This window comes from Vulpes lagopus, chromosome 5, assembly GCF_018345385.1.
Source record: "Vulpes lagopus strain Blue_001 chromosome 5, ASM1834538v1, whole genome shotgun sequence".
Classification (NCBI taxonomy): Eukaryota; Metazoa; Chordata; class Mammalia; order Carnivora; family Canidae; genus Vulpes; species Vulpes lagopus.
Genome location: NC_054828.1, coordinates 91,206,521 through 91,223,476, shown reverse-complemented (window position 1 = coordinate 91,223,476; position 16,956 = coordinate 91,206,521). Strand labels below are relative to the sequence as shown.

At 36.6% G+C, this 16,956-nt stretch overlaps 1 protein-coding gene across 1 annotated transcript; it reads right to left on the bottom strand.

Moving 5' to 3' along the window:
- Positions 1–11,354: 11,354 nt before the first annotated feature.
- Positions 11,355–14,484, bottom strand: LOC121491844 (zinc finger protein 260-like). Its single transcript, XM_041756983.1, has one exon. The coding sequence runs from the start codon at positions 14,482–14,484 to the stop codon at positions 12,472–12,474; it is 2,013 nt and encodes a 670-aa protein (XP_041612917.1). The 3' UTR covers positions 11,355–12,471.
- Positions 14,485–16,956: the final 2,472 nt, after the last annotated feature.

The window sequence follows — 16,956 nt, the reverse complement described above, 5'->3', positions numbered from 1 at the left end:
CAGTAACAGCTGTAGATTTGATTCTCATTTTTCCAATCAAAGAGAAGACTACAGTAGTACCTGAACACATAATGATAAAATGAATTCTGAGGTTATTTTCTTACAGACTTTAGGACTTATCAAATTACTTGAGAAGAGAATGCCAATTAATATTATTATGTAAGATTTGTGCCTTTTGTTGTCTAACCACAACACTTCAAGTTGTTATTATCACTTTCTTCTCTCACATCTTCTGCCCTTTCTTCATTATGAGTTACTTTCTGTTTTTCCCTAATTACTAAACTCTCTCATCTATCTCCTACACCTACCTTGGCCATAAAAGAAACAGAAATAGAAGTGGTAGTTATGAGGACAAAAACCTATTTCTCCATTTTGTTTTATGCTAACCTATACAATCTAGCCACCAGACTAGCCACCCTTAATATTAAATTGAGATCTGAATAACAATAAGAAATAACATTTCGGATACATAAGGTAAGGTGGGAATAAGTTAACAAAAGGAAGCAAAGGGACAGAAGCTTTAAGAGAAATTGGTATTTCCCAAATTAAATGAGAAAAACCTAGAAAAAGATTACTTCTGGGTTTTACATTGTGCTTGATGGCAAGAAATAGTTAATGCTTATTTTGGAAATAAACTCCTAAGGGAAGTGCGTTACAATATAAACTCCTAAGGGAAGTCTGTTACAAATGTTACATCTATTTGCATCCCTTTAACCAACACTTAGTCAAATATCCAAATCTAAAATAAAAAAGAGTCAAGGAAATACTGTCTTTTCCTGGGCAGTCATGCTTCCAGCTAAATTCTGTTGCTACAGATTAAGGGTAGAACTGATTTCCTTGGCCAACCAGCAGTTTTTATTACATATTTTCTTAATGTAAATAATTGTGTTTATTTGAATGATTTTCTAAAATTCACCACTTTATATGTTACTTAGGTACATATATGTAGTAAATTAGTACTTAGGTATTGTTGCATTTTTTAAATTACCCCAAAACATAGTGGCTTAAAACAGCAAACTTCTTAACAGTTTCTGAGCACCAGGAATCCGGGACTTCGGTGGTTCTGGCTCAAGGCTTCTCATGAGGTCATGTTCAAGCTGTTGGCTAGAGCTTAACATCTCTAAAGCCTTTGTTCAGGTAGCATGTGCTTCTAAGATGGTGCACCCTAATGGCAGTTGGTTAGAGTCCCCAGTTCCTCACTGTCTGTTGGCTGGAAGTCTCAGTTCCTCTCATGGGTCTTTCCGCAGAGCTCACAGAGCTCCCTTAGTGTCCTAAAATATGGCAGCTATCTCTTCAGAGTGAGGGAGAAACGCAGGAGGAGAGAGGGAAGGGGAGACATATAAGGAGAAAGGAGAAGAAGGAAAAGACAAAGAATAAGGAGGAGGAGAAGAGGTAGGGGATAGGAAAAAAGAAGAAGAGGTAGAAGACAGAATAAGCAGAAGAGGAAGAGACAAAAATCCAAGATGAAATTTACACACTTCTATATCCTAATGTCAGAAGAGAAACCCTCACTTTTGGCCTATGCTGAGAGATTATGAGGAGCAGGAGGTGTATTATTGGAAGCCATCCTAGAGGCTGGCTACTACATCTCTCAATATTATGATATTTCTCTGTGTAGTATATACTAAGAGATTTATGAAGTAGTGTTTAAAAAATAAGATATTAAAAGTATATTAAGATTTCTAGAAAACCCAAATATTAAGGTTCAGATCATTTTTCAATGGAGAAGAAACCAGAATATTGGGTCTATTTACCACATACCAAATAGCTAGAGGAACAATTAGTGAAATACATATTCCTCACTAATGCCTATTTCCTGATGTCACTCCTCCATCAAATGCTATATCTCACCTCTCTAATCTTCTTGGGGTCCGTGACTCAGATACAATAAATTAATTTATCCTAAGTTATTAATCAATTCCTTTTCTAGAAAAAGAGTTCTTTTCATTTGAATTAGTTATTTTTGAAGAGTTCTTTAAAAATCTTAAACCAGAATCCATACAGATGGTAAATGAAGTAATTTTATTATATATTTTTTATGTATAGATTATGCTTTATTTCAGTGGTGGAAAGATCCTTTGGCAACCTACATATCATGCAGGTATGCCTAAACTAATGTCAGCTTTGTCATGATAGAGGGTCATGAGAGTTCTTTGGAACATGAATTATACTTCCTTTAATCAGGACATAGAGGTGCCATTCTTTCTAAATACAACACATTACTGTAAATCAGCAGACCTGATTCTAGTCCTAACTATACCATGAACTAACTCCACACAGAAGATAAGTCATTTAACTTGGGGTGGGCTCAGTCTCTTCATTTCTAATAAAGGACTTTATATAGCTACCCCTTAAAATGATTTCTAGACCTGAATTCCTTACAATAATTGTGATTTCTAGCCCCCGAGCTTCCATTTTACCAATGTCAAAATATGGCAAGAGATAGATTTGTGTTATATGGATGGAACAATGCAAAAGATTTCTCAGTGCCAGGTTGTACAAAACTCTGTACTCTCCACACCTCAGCATTTTCACTCTCAGAGTAAGGATTGATCTTTAATCCTTTCCTGACCAGCTTGAGAGGTAGACTTACAAGGAAATAATAAAACTGAGTCTGAATAGAATGCAAATTCTGAACAATTAACAGTAAATTGGGAATAATCCAGGCCTAGAGGGACCAGACCAGTTTCTACCCTAATTGAGAATCTGGGGGAATTGTTATTCATTTCCTCTTTTCTCAAGTTTACTGGCTCTGTCTACATTGTAGCATAGTGCAAGAAACTTGAAAAAATACACAAAAGATTTTTCCTGCTTAAACTGGCTCCAAAATACTTGATATTAAACTTGACTTTAACATAGAAAGGTATTAAAACCAGATTAAATTTAGCTCACATCCAAGAATATTTTCCAACCTATTTCTTTTCTTTGCATTCACTTCTTTTCCATCTGCCCACAAATTTTCTTCACACTTAAGAGTGTCTGCTTTATTTTTTCTTTTTTTCTAAAGCCATTGTACTGGTAATGGCCTTTCTAAAACCCTAGGTCCCATCTACTTTTCCATATTTTTGATTTTGTAATCTCAAGCCATTTACCTCTGTCCTCATCATCCTGGTTACTATTCTTTAATTTCTTCATTACTTTTGTTGTGGTTTATTTGAACTTGTGATTTCATTGTATGAATTAAAGTTCTTCATGATACTTATTTACATTAAAGATGCTCAATCTAATTATACTGTGGACACAGCTTGCCCACTCATACTCAAGTGCTCTTATGTCACTTGCCACTTTATCCTCTGCTAGAGAACTGGCATTGTTTCAAGATTGTATCTTGGAGACTTTATAAATTATTCTGAGAAAATTGATGGACATGTGAATCAGGAGACCTGAGTTCTATCCCAGGTTTTACCATCACCGATCACTTTGGTATATTTTTTTTTCTTTTAAGTTCACTTCAACAACGTTACCAAATACATGTATGAGCTAGGCTCTGTACTTAAAGTTTGAGATCCCCCCCCAAAAAAAAAAATAATAATAATAAAAAATAATAATAATAATAATAATAACTGTTTCCTGACATAAGGGACACAAGTTAAGACAGGATGGCAACATAATGCCAAAACACAATGATGGATTCTTGTTCTAAGTACAATACACAAGGAAGGAGCAGACATATCTTACCTACAGAGTGGAAAACTCTCAAAGAGTAGGTCACAAATGACCTGAGGTGCCTTTTGTAGATGAACAGCAATTTGCTAAGCAAAATGAAAGAAAGAGTCAGATAAGATAAGCAGGGCAATATGTGCAGGAATTAGGAGAACACATAATTTCTTGTCGAGATGAAGAAATAATACAGGTTGCTGGATTCTCCTCCCACAGCCAACTCCACTGAAATTAGAGAGGGGAAAGAGAAACATGGAGCTTAGAAACTATACTGGGGAAGAAAGACAGTTGGATGTCTTAACTTTGTGCTCTTGAGGTGAAATGGGGATGGTTGGCTGCAGCTGAGATCTTGGAGAAGCAGTAGAAACTCTCTTTCCTTTTGGGAGGAAAGGTTTTGAGTTCAGCTCTTACCACTTCCTGGAGTTGCCTTAGCAGAGTCAGTGCAGGCTGTTCTTTCACACAGAAATCATTAGCCTGGGCATCCTCTGGGTTGGATGGAATTAGGGTTTTACAAAGCCTCCCTCAGATTAAGAGGTAATGTCAGTGCTCTGGATGGCCTTTTGTACTCCCTCCCTTTCAAACACACAAGCCTATGTCAAGAAAGCCTTCAGATTTTCAGAAGCTTCAGGTAGATTATGATCTACTTACCTCTTACTAATTTGCTAATTCCTGGTAGTGAAAAGTGAGTTCCTGACCAGAGGTTTTCTTCCATACTATGCCTGAGGTTCTCTGCCTCTCTTCTTCTCTATCGTCTCACTCACCTACAGTGACCCAGGTGATGTCTGAATCTCTGTACTTCCTCACCACATGTTAAGAGACATAGTAATGAAACAGAAAAGTTAACTCATTTACCTGAGGTCACAAGGCTGGACAGTGGTAGTTCTGGGTGATGAATCAAGGAATCCTATTCCAAGGTCCATGTTACAATGCATGTATTACATATATTGATGTATACAGCCTTCTGCATGTGGAGAAAGCAGGGTCACATAAAACATCTTACACATACACATTAAAGCACAGCTCAGAGAGATTATTGCTTGAGTTATTAACCACTTGGGCATGTTTGAACATCACAGCACTTATTCCTGGCAGGAGTCCATAGGAGCTTCTCTACTGCAATCCAAGAGAAGAAGAAGTTAAGTACAGCTAGCAAGAGGGACACCTGGCTCTGGGTTTGGACATCACTTTTGAAGATAATCAGTAATATATTAAATTCTCAGGAAAAGTATAAATGAGGAAGGAATTAAGCCTTCTAAAGCATCCATGCACATAAACCTATTCCAGAGCCTCAAGGAACCACAAGTTTGAACATAACAAGCTGCAATGCTTACTATTGCCTCTTTTATATAAATTAGGGAATTTAGGATAAGATGCTGACATTAGGGATCGAGTTCTCAGAATGAAACATGAACTGGGTATGAAAACAGAAGGTAATTTGCAGCATAGCAAACAAACAACATCCAGTTGCACAGTGAAGCAGTTTTGATAAACAGGGAAATCATCTAAAATACCAAATCTCCTCTGACTCCCATCAGAGAGCACAAAGGGCCTAAAAAGATAGAAGAGGGGTTTGGAGTTTTTACATAAAGAAACACTTGAGACAATGGGATGCAGGAGGAAAGCATTCGAAAGGAAATTTCCTGCTGAATCTGTGAATATGAAAATGGCCATTTTGGTGAGAGTCGGTCCAAGCTAATGTCAATCAAATTCATCCTGGCCAACTGCCTTGAGACTGTGTGCCAGGTTCGTGGATAGTTTAAAGCAGTCATAACCTTTAAGTCTTGAGACAAAGGAAGCAGCAGAACCACTAGAAACAATCTCAGAAAATGAAAATATAAGATATTGTAACTAAATGCAGATTTTTGTCAAAGTGAAAAGGAAAGAATGCCCCACTTCCACCCTTGACTTAGAGTAACAATTGTTAGGGGCACCTGGGTGGCTCAGTTGGTAAATTGTCCAACTCTTGGTTTCTGCTCAGTGCGGGGTCTGCTTAGAGATCCTTTCCCTCTGCCCCTCCCCGCACTCATGCATGTGAGCTCTTTCTTGTCTTTTTCTCTTTCTCTCAGATAAATAAATCTTAAAAAAAAAAAAAAGTAAAAATTGTTTAAGAAAAATAGAGTTGTAACCTTGGGTTGATATGCCCTATAGCCAAATGTATAGGCACAAGAGGCTGCTTCTTTGATTCACAGTTTTTCTGTGATCCAGATCATTTTACTGCCATAAGTTTGACATGCAGGTATAGCAACTCACAACCTCTGCTTCAGGCATAACTTACCTTTGTTGTTATTAGTTTTGTGTTTTGTTTTGTTTTCCCCGAGAAATCAAAGCAGATCCAGAGGTTTTTCTCACCTCAGTGTTTCAGGTATTGCTGGAGTTCTTACCAAGAGTTTGTATAAACTTGACCCCAACTATATGTGATTCCTCGTTCCTCTTTTACTCCCTTACCCCTTAGTTTCTGGTCAGGTTTGTTCTGAGCTGCCAATCCTGAGTCACTTTTAGAACTCAACACAAGTAAGGGAAGATACCTCATAAATTGTGTGCACTTGTTCCTCTTTTTCTTGCTGTCATTGCAATCCCCCATAAAAGAATGGGTGTGAAGGAAGTCAAAGGTCAACACATAAGGATTTCTCAGAAACAAGGCCAATTCTGTTGCAGGTATTGTGCCCTTTAAAAAAAAAAAAAAACAAAAAAAAACAAGGATTTCCCTGAACTGGGAAGTTTCTCAGCATTCAGCTCTGTTCAGCCCAACAATTATTGAGATTATTGAACTTCTATCATATGTCAAACATCATATAGCCACTTCGAGACTAAAAACATAAAAATAGCATACTCACTCTTCAAATTATGATCTTCTAGTAGAGGAAAGAGTGATCCAAACAATTATAATATAAAGGATAATCCAATAAGTTCTGTAATATACAAGAGATATGGAGGCACTGAGGAAAATGGACTTCTTTTTATTGAGAAAATCTGGCAAGGATTTTGATAAAAAGGAAAAAGAAGACTGGGTTGGGTAAACAGAGAAAAGATGAAAGGTAAGGAACATTTCAGGAAGAGTAGAGATTTTGAAGTAGAAACACAGAAGTTTGTAAGTGTATATTTGAGAAACAGAATAGTTCAAGTGGTTGACTTATGGAAGAAAATACAAGGAAATGACTAGGGGCCATATGGTGCTTTTACCTTTGTCCTGTGGTCTTTTGCACCTGTATTCGAAAATGAATTTCTTTCAGAATTACTGTTCCAATTTGTGTGTTAGTCTAGCTTTTGTGAGTTGTGTAGCTCTCTAATAAAATGGCCCTGGCTAAGTGATTTCTGTAGTCTTTTCACACTTAAGGCTCAGTAGATTATGCAAAGGTCATAGTGGATGGGGAACACTAAGACAATTTGCTTTCTCCAGGATCAGTATAATTTTTTTGATGTTCCTTTTGTACAGTGTTGTTTACTTAAAAGCCCTTAGGTAGATCTATAGTCTAAGCTTAAGTTTTCATCTATGAATGAATTGTTATTTTGAGCAATCACTTATCCCATACATATTTAATTCTTTCTACATACCAGATTATGTCCTAAGAAACAGTAGTAGAATCAGAGAATCAGGATACTTGTTATCCTGCGCTTTGGGGACTTAACTTTCATGCATTTGAATTAAAAATAGAATGATTATTGGTTTTCTGCAGAACTTCACTAAAATGTTATTTTTATGTAGACTCATTTATAAATTCTTTGAAGTTTAGTGTTTGGAATTACAAAATGTGTTTAATGAAACCTGATTAAAACATGAAGTTTTACTGAATTTTATTAATATTCACCATGGACACAAAATATTTTGCAAACTATGAAATGTTGTACAAAAGTTAGTTGTAGTTAATAACAAAGTTACTCTAATTTTTCTGGTTTTTTAGAATTTCTTACCCTGACAAACTATGGAAATATCATACAGAGCATATCTTAAATTCAGAAAAGTAATTATTTTTAATAAAGGAAAAAAATGAAGAACTGTGAGGTAGAATCTCATGCCGGTGCCTACCATAGCACAGTGAGTTCTGAATTATTAATGAGATGAGAACCCAAATGATATCTCACATGGTTCAGTCCTGGGCCTTATGGCAATGGCAGAGGGGATAAAGAGATTTAGAAAAAAATAAGGAGGATAAATTTAGTATACTTGAAACAGATTGAAGAAAAAATGAGGATAAATTTAGTATACTTGGAGCCTAATTAAGTATGATGACTTGAAGGAGAAAAAGAATTAAAGTAGTTATGAGCCACTGTGCTGATGTGGCATCATTGATCAGTGCAGATAATATAGGAAGAAAAGCAGGGTGGGGTTCAACAAGATAATTGCAGCTCAAGCTACTTGATTGTTAGATGCTGTATTAATATCTCTTGTTATATGACATGATTCAAAATTTGAGCAGCTTGAAACAACAAATATTTCTTAGTTCATACATTTTGTGGAGCTCGGGTATCTGGAAATGGCTTAGGAGAGTGATCCTGACTCAATCTATCATGAGGTTGCAGTGAAGCTGTGGGGCAGGTCTGTGTTCCAGTTCCAAGCTCATTCATGTGGCTATTAACAGATAGCACCAGTTCTCATCATGAACACCTCTCCATAAGACTGCTTCTCACATGCTTTCCTCAGAGCAAATGATCAGAGAAAGAGGGAGAGGAAAGAAAACTCAAGAGAGAACCCACAAGTTTTTTTTATAACATTACTCTCAGAAATGTCATGTCATCACTTATGCCATAAGCTATTGATCACAAAGACCAGTCCTGAATACAGTGTTCAAGGGTACCACACAAGGACGAATTTATCAAGAGGTAAGCATCATCTTAGAAGCTTCCTACCATAATTCAGTTAGGGATCTCCAAAACCTGATAAATTAATAGATGAGATACTGAGAAGGGCAAGGGAAGGTCAGGGTTAGAGATGGAGATTTGAATATTTTTAGCATCTGGGTGGCTGTTAAAGGCCTGAGTGTAAATGAAATGGCCAAGTCAAAGATAGTAGACCAGTCACCATCACAAGAGTGCATGCAAGCCTTCCCTCTCCATGCCAAGTGAGGTAGAGGAGGAACGGGGGATGGCAGCGCACAATTTCCCAAGATCTTTGTTATAATTAAAAAAAAGGGGTTTCTAGAAGTAATGTCTGACCTTATCCCACTCACATATGGTATCACCTTCAGGAATCTGTGTTATATTCACATATTTGTTTATTTAACAAATATTTAGTGAGAATCTAATACATATATTATGTCTTCGCAAAAAAAGTTTATGTATAATAAAGACTTAATATTTTTATTATGGAAGAGAAACTCATAAATATTGCATCTCAGGTGGAGAGCATTCGGGTAGAAGTAGAGAAAGAACAATCCCTGAAAGAGAGTGAGAAGTTTCCAAAAACAAGAAGAAAAGTAGATTCCATAAGTCAAAGGAGTAGAGAATTTTATGAAGAAAAAAACTGGTAATGAAATTTATAATAAATAACAAGTAAGAAATAACAAAGAATAAACAAAGAAATAAGAAATAAATCAATGTGAACAATATCTTAAATGTCTGTTTACACTGGAGATCATAAGACAACTATTTTTTAACACTCTTAAAACTCTTGATAGTTTGGTCACTGCACATACAAAACTTTCTCTTTTTTAGGATTTATTTATTATTAGAAGAAGAGAGAGAGTGAGTGGGGAAAGGGGCAGAGGGAGAGAATCTCCAGCAGACTCCCTGCTGAGCGAGATCCCAGCTGGGAGTGGGGCTCAGATCTCTCAACCCTGATACCAGGACCTGAGCCAAAATTAAGAGTCGAGAGGCTTGACTGACTAAGTCACTCAGGCTCCCCATGAAACTGGTCTGTCTTGATTTGTTTTTCAAAATACACATCATCTTATACCAAACCAGGTAGAATTTTGAAATGGACTCAAGTTTTAGTGTCCAGTTTTTCCTGTTAAAAATGAGCTTGCTTATTTTTTAAATCTTATCCACTCCTTTAGAATAAAATTTTATTAAATCTGACCCCTAGGAAAATAATCTGTATGCAGAACCTCTATTGTAGAATATTCTTCTAAGAAATAACATTCTCTTAATTTAACCAGATGCATTCAGTAATGATTTATATTATTTACTTTCTTTTATATTTCACATTCAGTAAGTGAGCAAATCCCACTGGCTTTACCTTCAAAAAACAGTCAAAGTTTTAAAGCTTCTCAAAATCACCAATTACCTTCTGGTCCAAGTCTCCCACAAGTTCTCACCTGAAATATTACAAAAGTTTCTAACTCTTCACCCTGGCTCCCTTGGACTCTCAGACCAGTGCTGATTATTCCTAGAACAACAGGCCAGAATGGGCCTAGTGAAATGTAGGTTTATTTATTTTTTTATTTTTTTATTTTTTTTTATCACCATCCCCAACCTTTTATTCGTATGCCTAAGCAACCACTAATATTGTTTCCCAGTCTCATTGAGATATAATCAACATAAAACATTATATTAGTTTAAGATACATGCTTCATATAAGTATATATACATATATTTTTTAAGATTATCTTATTGATAAGAGTCACAGAAAGAGACAGGCAGAGAGATAGGCAGAGGGAGAAACAGGCTCCATGCAGGTAGCCTGATGTGGGACTCGATCCCGGGACTCCAGGATCACACCCTGGGCCAAAGGCAGCCACTCAACCACTGAGCCACCCAGGCATCCCAGTATATATTATTTTAAAACATAGTTAACATCACCTTAGTTAAAATTTTTCACGTGATAAGAATTTTTAAGAGCTATTCAATTAGAAACCTTTAAATGTATTGTTAGAGCATCCATTGTATAAATGCACATTATCTACTCGTCTGCCAATGGGCAAGTTATTTCCATATTTTGCCTATCATGAATAAGGTTGCAACTTGCTTATTTTTCACGTATTTGTGAATTTTCTAGTTTTGTACTTGAAATTGACTTCTAGTTTCATGCCAAAGTGGCTTGGAAAAGATGCTTGGTATGATTTCAGTCATATATTAATTAGGACTTCTTTTGTGGCCCAATATAAAATCGATACTGAAGAATGCTTCATGGGCCTGTGAGAAGAATCTGTTTTACTGATGCTGTTGGATGGAATGTTCTGTCTGCTTCTATCATTAAAGTCTGACATCACCTTATTGATTTTGTCTGGATAATCTATCCATTATTGAAGGTACAATATTAAAGTCCCCCCCCACCTTTGAAAAGATCTTATTTCTTTATTCATGAGAGACACAGAGAGAGAGAGAGGCAGAGGGAGAAGCAGGCTCCATGCAGGAGGCCCAGGAAGCCAGATACAAGACTCGATCCTGGGACTCCAGGATCATACCCTGAGCCAAAGGCAGACGCTCAACCGCTGAGCCACCCAGGCGTCCCCTGAAGTCCCCTTCTAATGTATTGCCATCTCTTCCTCTCTTCTTCTCTGTTAATACTTGCTTCATGTGTTATGTACTTTCGTGTTGGGTACATAGATAATCATAAGGTTATATCCATTTGTTGAACTGACCCCCTTATTTTTTTATTTTTTATTTTTCAGGAAAAGCAGGTCATATTTAATTGAAAAAGTGTAAAAGATTGCTATAGATCTATCAATCAAACTTCGGTTGTTTAGGGCAGCCCGGGTGGCTCAGTGGCTTAGCGACACCTTCAGTTCTGGGGGTGGTCCTGAAGACCCGGGATCAAGTCCCACGTCAGGTTCCCTACAGGGAGCCTATTTCTCCCTCTTCCTATGTCTCTGCCTTCTCTCTATTGTCTCTCATGAATAAATAAAATCTTTAAAAATATATATTTTCTTCATATATTCATGTTGTATTGTCCTTAATGTTCCATGGAAAATTAGGTATGATGAATCCCACTTAAGGAAGAAGAGCATCTCATATCTTTGATGCAACAACAATCACTTACATAGTTTCACAAACCCACTAGGAATAAAAAAATTTTCTGAGGAGTTGTGACTATAGAAACACATTAATATTTGCAAAAGTCACAAATCTCATATAGGCTCAATGAAAACAAAAACACATTGAAATTATACCCATGCAAAAATCCATCCCTTCTCTCTTTTGAAGCATAATTGCACACACATGATCTAACTGACTAACTTTGTATTAGTCCCTTTTTGATGTGATGTCTGAATAGAGTGACAGATAAACTGCTTTGTACTATGAATTGTGACGTTTATTGACATTTTATGTTCAATTAAATACATTTCTAATTATTTTTACCTTTCAAGTTACTTTTCTTCTCTGAACTGTGAGGTTTCCTAAGGTGTAACATGCTCTCCTCCTTCATTATGTTGCTACACTTTGAACCAAGATTGTGTTTTGGGATACTGAGTAAGGATTTGATTCCAGTTAAAGATTTGGCCACTTTCTTCCCATTTCAATTTTGTTTTTGTATGATAACTGTAATATGGAGCAAGTTATGACTTCCAGCTAGAGGTTTGCCACATTCATTCGATTTTGTATCATTTTTCCTCAGTATGAACTCAGTGATGCTGAGTGAGGGTTGAACATCCTGAAACCTTTACCACATTCTTTAGTTATAATATTTCTCTCTAGTATGAATTCTGTAATGATGAGAGAGGCTTGAGAAATATGAAAGGGCTTGCCAATGTTTATATTTATAATCACTTCCACTATCCATTCTCTGATAAGGAATGAAAGTGTAACATTGCTTAAGGGTCTTGCCACATTCTTTACACAAGTATTAGTTACTCTCCAATATGAATGCTCTGATGTAGAGTTAGGGTTCAACAGGTCTTACAAATTCTCTCACTGTCTTATATTTGTAAGAACTGCTCAAGTATGAATCCTGTGATGTCGAATAAAGTTTGATTGATGGATAAAGGCCTTCCCACATTCGTTACATATATAAGGTCTCTCTCCAGTATGAATTTTGTGATGCTGAGTAAGGTTTGATTGCTGATAAAAACCCTTGCCGCATTGTTTACATTGGTAAGATTTCTCTCCAGTATGAATTCTGAGATGTTGACTAAAGCTTGATTGATGGAGAAAAGCCTTGCCACATTCTTTACATTCATAAGGTTTCTCTCCAGTATGAAGTTTGTGATGGTGAATAAAGCTTGACCGGTGGCTGTAGGTCCTGCCACATTCTTCACATTTATAAGGTTTCTCTCCAGTATGGATTCTGTGATGTTTACTAAGGTTAAAGTGGTGGTTAAAAGCTTTGCCACATTCCTCACATTTATAAGGTTTCTCTTTAGTATGAATTCTGTGATGTTGAGTAAGGCCTGACTGATGGATAAATGCCTTGCCACATTCTTTACATTCATAAGGTTTCTCCCCAGTATGGATTTTGTAATGTTGAGTAACACTTGATTTATATATAAAGGCCTTGCCACATTCCTTACATTCATAAGACTTCTCTCTAGTATGAAATCTGTGATGTCGAGTAAGGTTTGAGTGCTGGTTAAAGGCCTTGCCACATTCTTTACATTGGTAAGGTTTCTCTCCAGTATGTAATTTGTGATGTCGAATAAGGTTTGGTTGGCGGTTAAAGGTCTTGCCACATTCTTTACATATATAAGGTTTCTCTCCTGTATGAGTTCTGTGATGTTGAGTAAGTTTTGATTGGCAGATAAATGCTTTGCCACATTGTTTACATTGATAAGATTTCTCTCCCTTATGAATTGTGTGATGCTGAGTGAGGACTGATTGATGGATAACGGCCTTGCTACGTTCTTGACCCTTGTAAGCTTGCTCTCTACTACACACTGTCTTATGTGTGCGTATTCTTGATGACTGACTCAACAGGTTCCCAGGTTTAGTGTATGTGCATGGGTTTTTTCTCCCATGAATTGTCGGATGATCACCAACACTGGTGGAGTGGTTAAGATCATTTTCACAATCATTATATTTATAAGGATTCTCTCTCCTATGCATACAGTTATATACAAGGTTGGCTCTTTGATGAAAGACGTCCCCCCATGTATTACATTCAGAATGGGTCTCTGGAGAATGAGTCCTCAGATGTTTATCAACATTTGGGCCTTGATTACATTGTTCCTCAGATTCACTGCCTTGAGCAAGTCTGTCTTCACTGAAAATGGTCTGGTAATTTTGTAGGGTTGAGTCCTTGGTGAAGGACCTCTCAAATTGAAACCACCTAGCAGTTGCTTCTTCATTTGTAAATCTCTGATGTTTAGACATATTTGACTGAAAAGTCGGTCTAATCCTATTTTCCAGATTGTTCAAATTATTATCTTCAGCATGGTAACTTTCCAGATTTTCTACATTATCTTTCCATAAATATGTATCTTTGAATATTTGATTTGAGCTGTTGCCTACAGAAACACTCTGCTTTATAGAACTAGTGGCCTGAAAAAGAAAGGTTTTACACAATGTTTTATATCCTTCACCATGTGGGGCAGTGAGATTCTTATTATGGGCAGTAGCCTCAATTTGGATATATCCTTTATGATCATTGTCCCAGTCTATCATTAAGTGTAACTTCTCAAGGACACTATGTTTATATGGACCCACTGACACATTTGGAAATGAAGCTTCTTTGCACAGCTCTGACAGGAAGCTTGGGGTGTCATGTGAAGATACAGCTGGATGGATGGCTACTGTCTGCTTTGTCTGCAGATCCCAAGGTTCCCTCCTTTGCTCCAAAAAGGAGACCAAATCTGGCTTTGATACAATTAGACCCACGAAGAGGAGGTGTCCATAGTTCTCTAACATCACATCTCTGTATAATTCCCGCTGAGTATGGCTCAGACATCTCCACTCCTCCTGAGAGAATTCTACGGCCACATCCCTGAACGTCAGCAGTCCCTGACAACTGGCCATTTCTTCTGTCACCTCCTCTAGAGCTCTGACTCAGAAGGGATTCCGGGAGGAATCCGAAATGTAGATTTAGATCACAGCTCTTGTCTTCACCAAATCTGGCTTCTTTCTTAGGGCTAAGAGTCAATTTGAATTTTCTCTCTTACTCTAGGGTTTTGATTGCCTTTATAGTAAAAGTATATAAGCTTTAACACCAGAGGAAAAAATATCATTCTCCCTTGTGTGCCTAAGTGGCATGTTGATTGGTCCTTAACAGAAGTGAACTATATTTTCCTTCCAACCGATACAGAGACTGATTGATGGCTTCTGATTTATACAAATAAGCTACATCAGATTACATAAAACATAAAACACTGACCTCCATTCATCATCAATATACTTTTAATGTAAAAAATACAAAGCCACGGTCATTTTACTTCTGAATTCCTTTTACAAGTCATAGTTCCTTCCTGTCATCAGTTTTATTCACTTTAATGACAGTTTGTTTTAATTAAAGCAGCCTACAATACTTTAAAAACCTATTTTTAAAACCACTTACTAATATTTTTTCAGAGTTAAAAAGCTGTTAATGTGCTAGAGGCAATAGAAATTATGGTGACTAATAAACAAAATAAAATATTTGATCTATATCTCTTCTGGTTAAAAAATAATAATTATTATTATATTACATTTTCCAACTAAGAATAGTGGTAATAGGGGATACCTGGGTGGCTCAGGGGTTTAGCGCCTGCCTTTGGCCCAGGGCGCGATCCTGGAGACCCGGGATTGAGTCCCGTGTTGGGCTCCCGGCATGGAGCCTGCTTCTCCTTCTGCCTGTGTCTCTGCCTCTCTTTCTCTCTCTCTCTCTCTCTCTCTCTCTCTCTCTATCATGAATAAATAAATAAATAAATAAATGAGTCTTAAAAAAAAAGGAATAGTGGTAATATTTTCCAGTGTCTTGATGTCAAGATCAACAACTTACATTCGTATATTTTTTAAAAATAGATTTTGTAAGGTTATTCTGGTTCTCAAGTTATCCTAAAAGGCTGTCCTTGAAACTGAGAACTGCAATTACACCGTAATGGATACATTAGCACTGTTATGTAAATTTGTTTATAACACATTTTCCAGCATGACATCCAAGTAGGTTTGGACTAGAAGATTTACTTCAAAATAATGAATTCCTGTTCAGAGGCAAGCCCATGTAGGAATCCTGGGTCTCAGACAGTACACTAAGGCTACCAGACCCCTAGCTACTCTCAGCCTACCAGCCATATCCCCTACTCCATCCATCTCCACCTCAGTTATCTTTCCCAATATATAGACTCAATCATTTCTCTACTGTGAAATCTATGCTAATAACTGTCCAGAACTCCTTAAGATATGCATGAAAGTTCTGCTACAATTTTTTTGTCACAAATTGAAAATGAGATTCCTACATGGGAGCCTCATTATCTAATCTCATTTCTGTGTTCCAGTCATACTGGATCTGTTCACTGTTTCTCAAATACTTGTTGATATAGCTCTGTTTGCCTGAATGCCGTCTTCCTATGCCTCAAAAAATCTTCAGTCTTTCCTTTGCATTTTTAAAAGTAATATTTATTAAGGTAAAATTCGGATCAAGCTATCTTAAATCATGTTTTAGAACAAGGTAAAGGTATAAATAAATAAAATTCAGAACAGTTGCAGCAAAAAAAAAATTATGAACCATCCATTTCCATTATGTAGATATATAATGAAAGTTAACAGTGGCTGTTCATTTCATCCTTTTTCCTCCTTCTGAGTAGGTTTGTTTTTTACACTGTTATTATGATATAGGGTCTATTTTATTTTTGTTTTCTTGTAACATTCTGTGTTATCACAGGGAGTTTGTAAACATTGTTTTATGATTCCATTTCCTTCATTGAGTGGCTAAACCAGATTACAGCCATCTTCAAGCACTAGTATACTCCCATTTCCTTGCAAATGATCATCTTCCCATGAGGAGGCTCACTCATGCCCCCTTGTTATCCTTTAAAGGGGGGGGTTACTGCTACCACATTCTCTGTGCCCTATAGTTCTTGGCTATAGCCCTTACCGTGAGGCAGGATGAAGAGTCTGGAAGCAGCCTTCTTCCAAATTTGAGCAAACAAGGATTTTTTTTTTTAAGTTTTTGGTTTTTTTCTATCATAATTTTAAATTTATAAATAAATTACAAATATAAAGAAAGAATTTCCAAACACCCTTCATCCAAGTTCCTTTATTTAACAACTTACATTACCATAGAATATTTACCTTATTAACCTTATCAAAATATGTCAACTAATGTAACCGATTTTTCTGCTAATGCTTTTTTTTTTTCTGTTTCAGTCTAACTCAGGATCCCACGTGAATTTAATTGTCATGTATTGTAGGTTTCCCTTGATCTGTGAGAGTTCTTCAGTCTTGTCTTTCATGACATTTATTCATGCTTTCACTTTTATATTTTCCATGTCACTTGTGAAGCGTCAGTTAATA

Excerpts from the sequence above, each read along its gene's own strand:
- LOC121491844 (XM_041756983.1), bottom strand. The coding sequence starts at position 14,484 with ATGGCCAGTTGTCAGGGACTGCTGACGTTCAGGGATGTGGCCGTAGAA.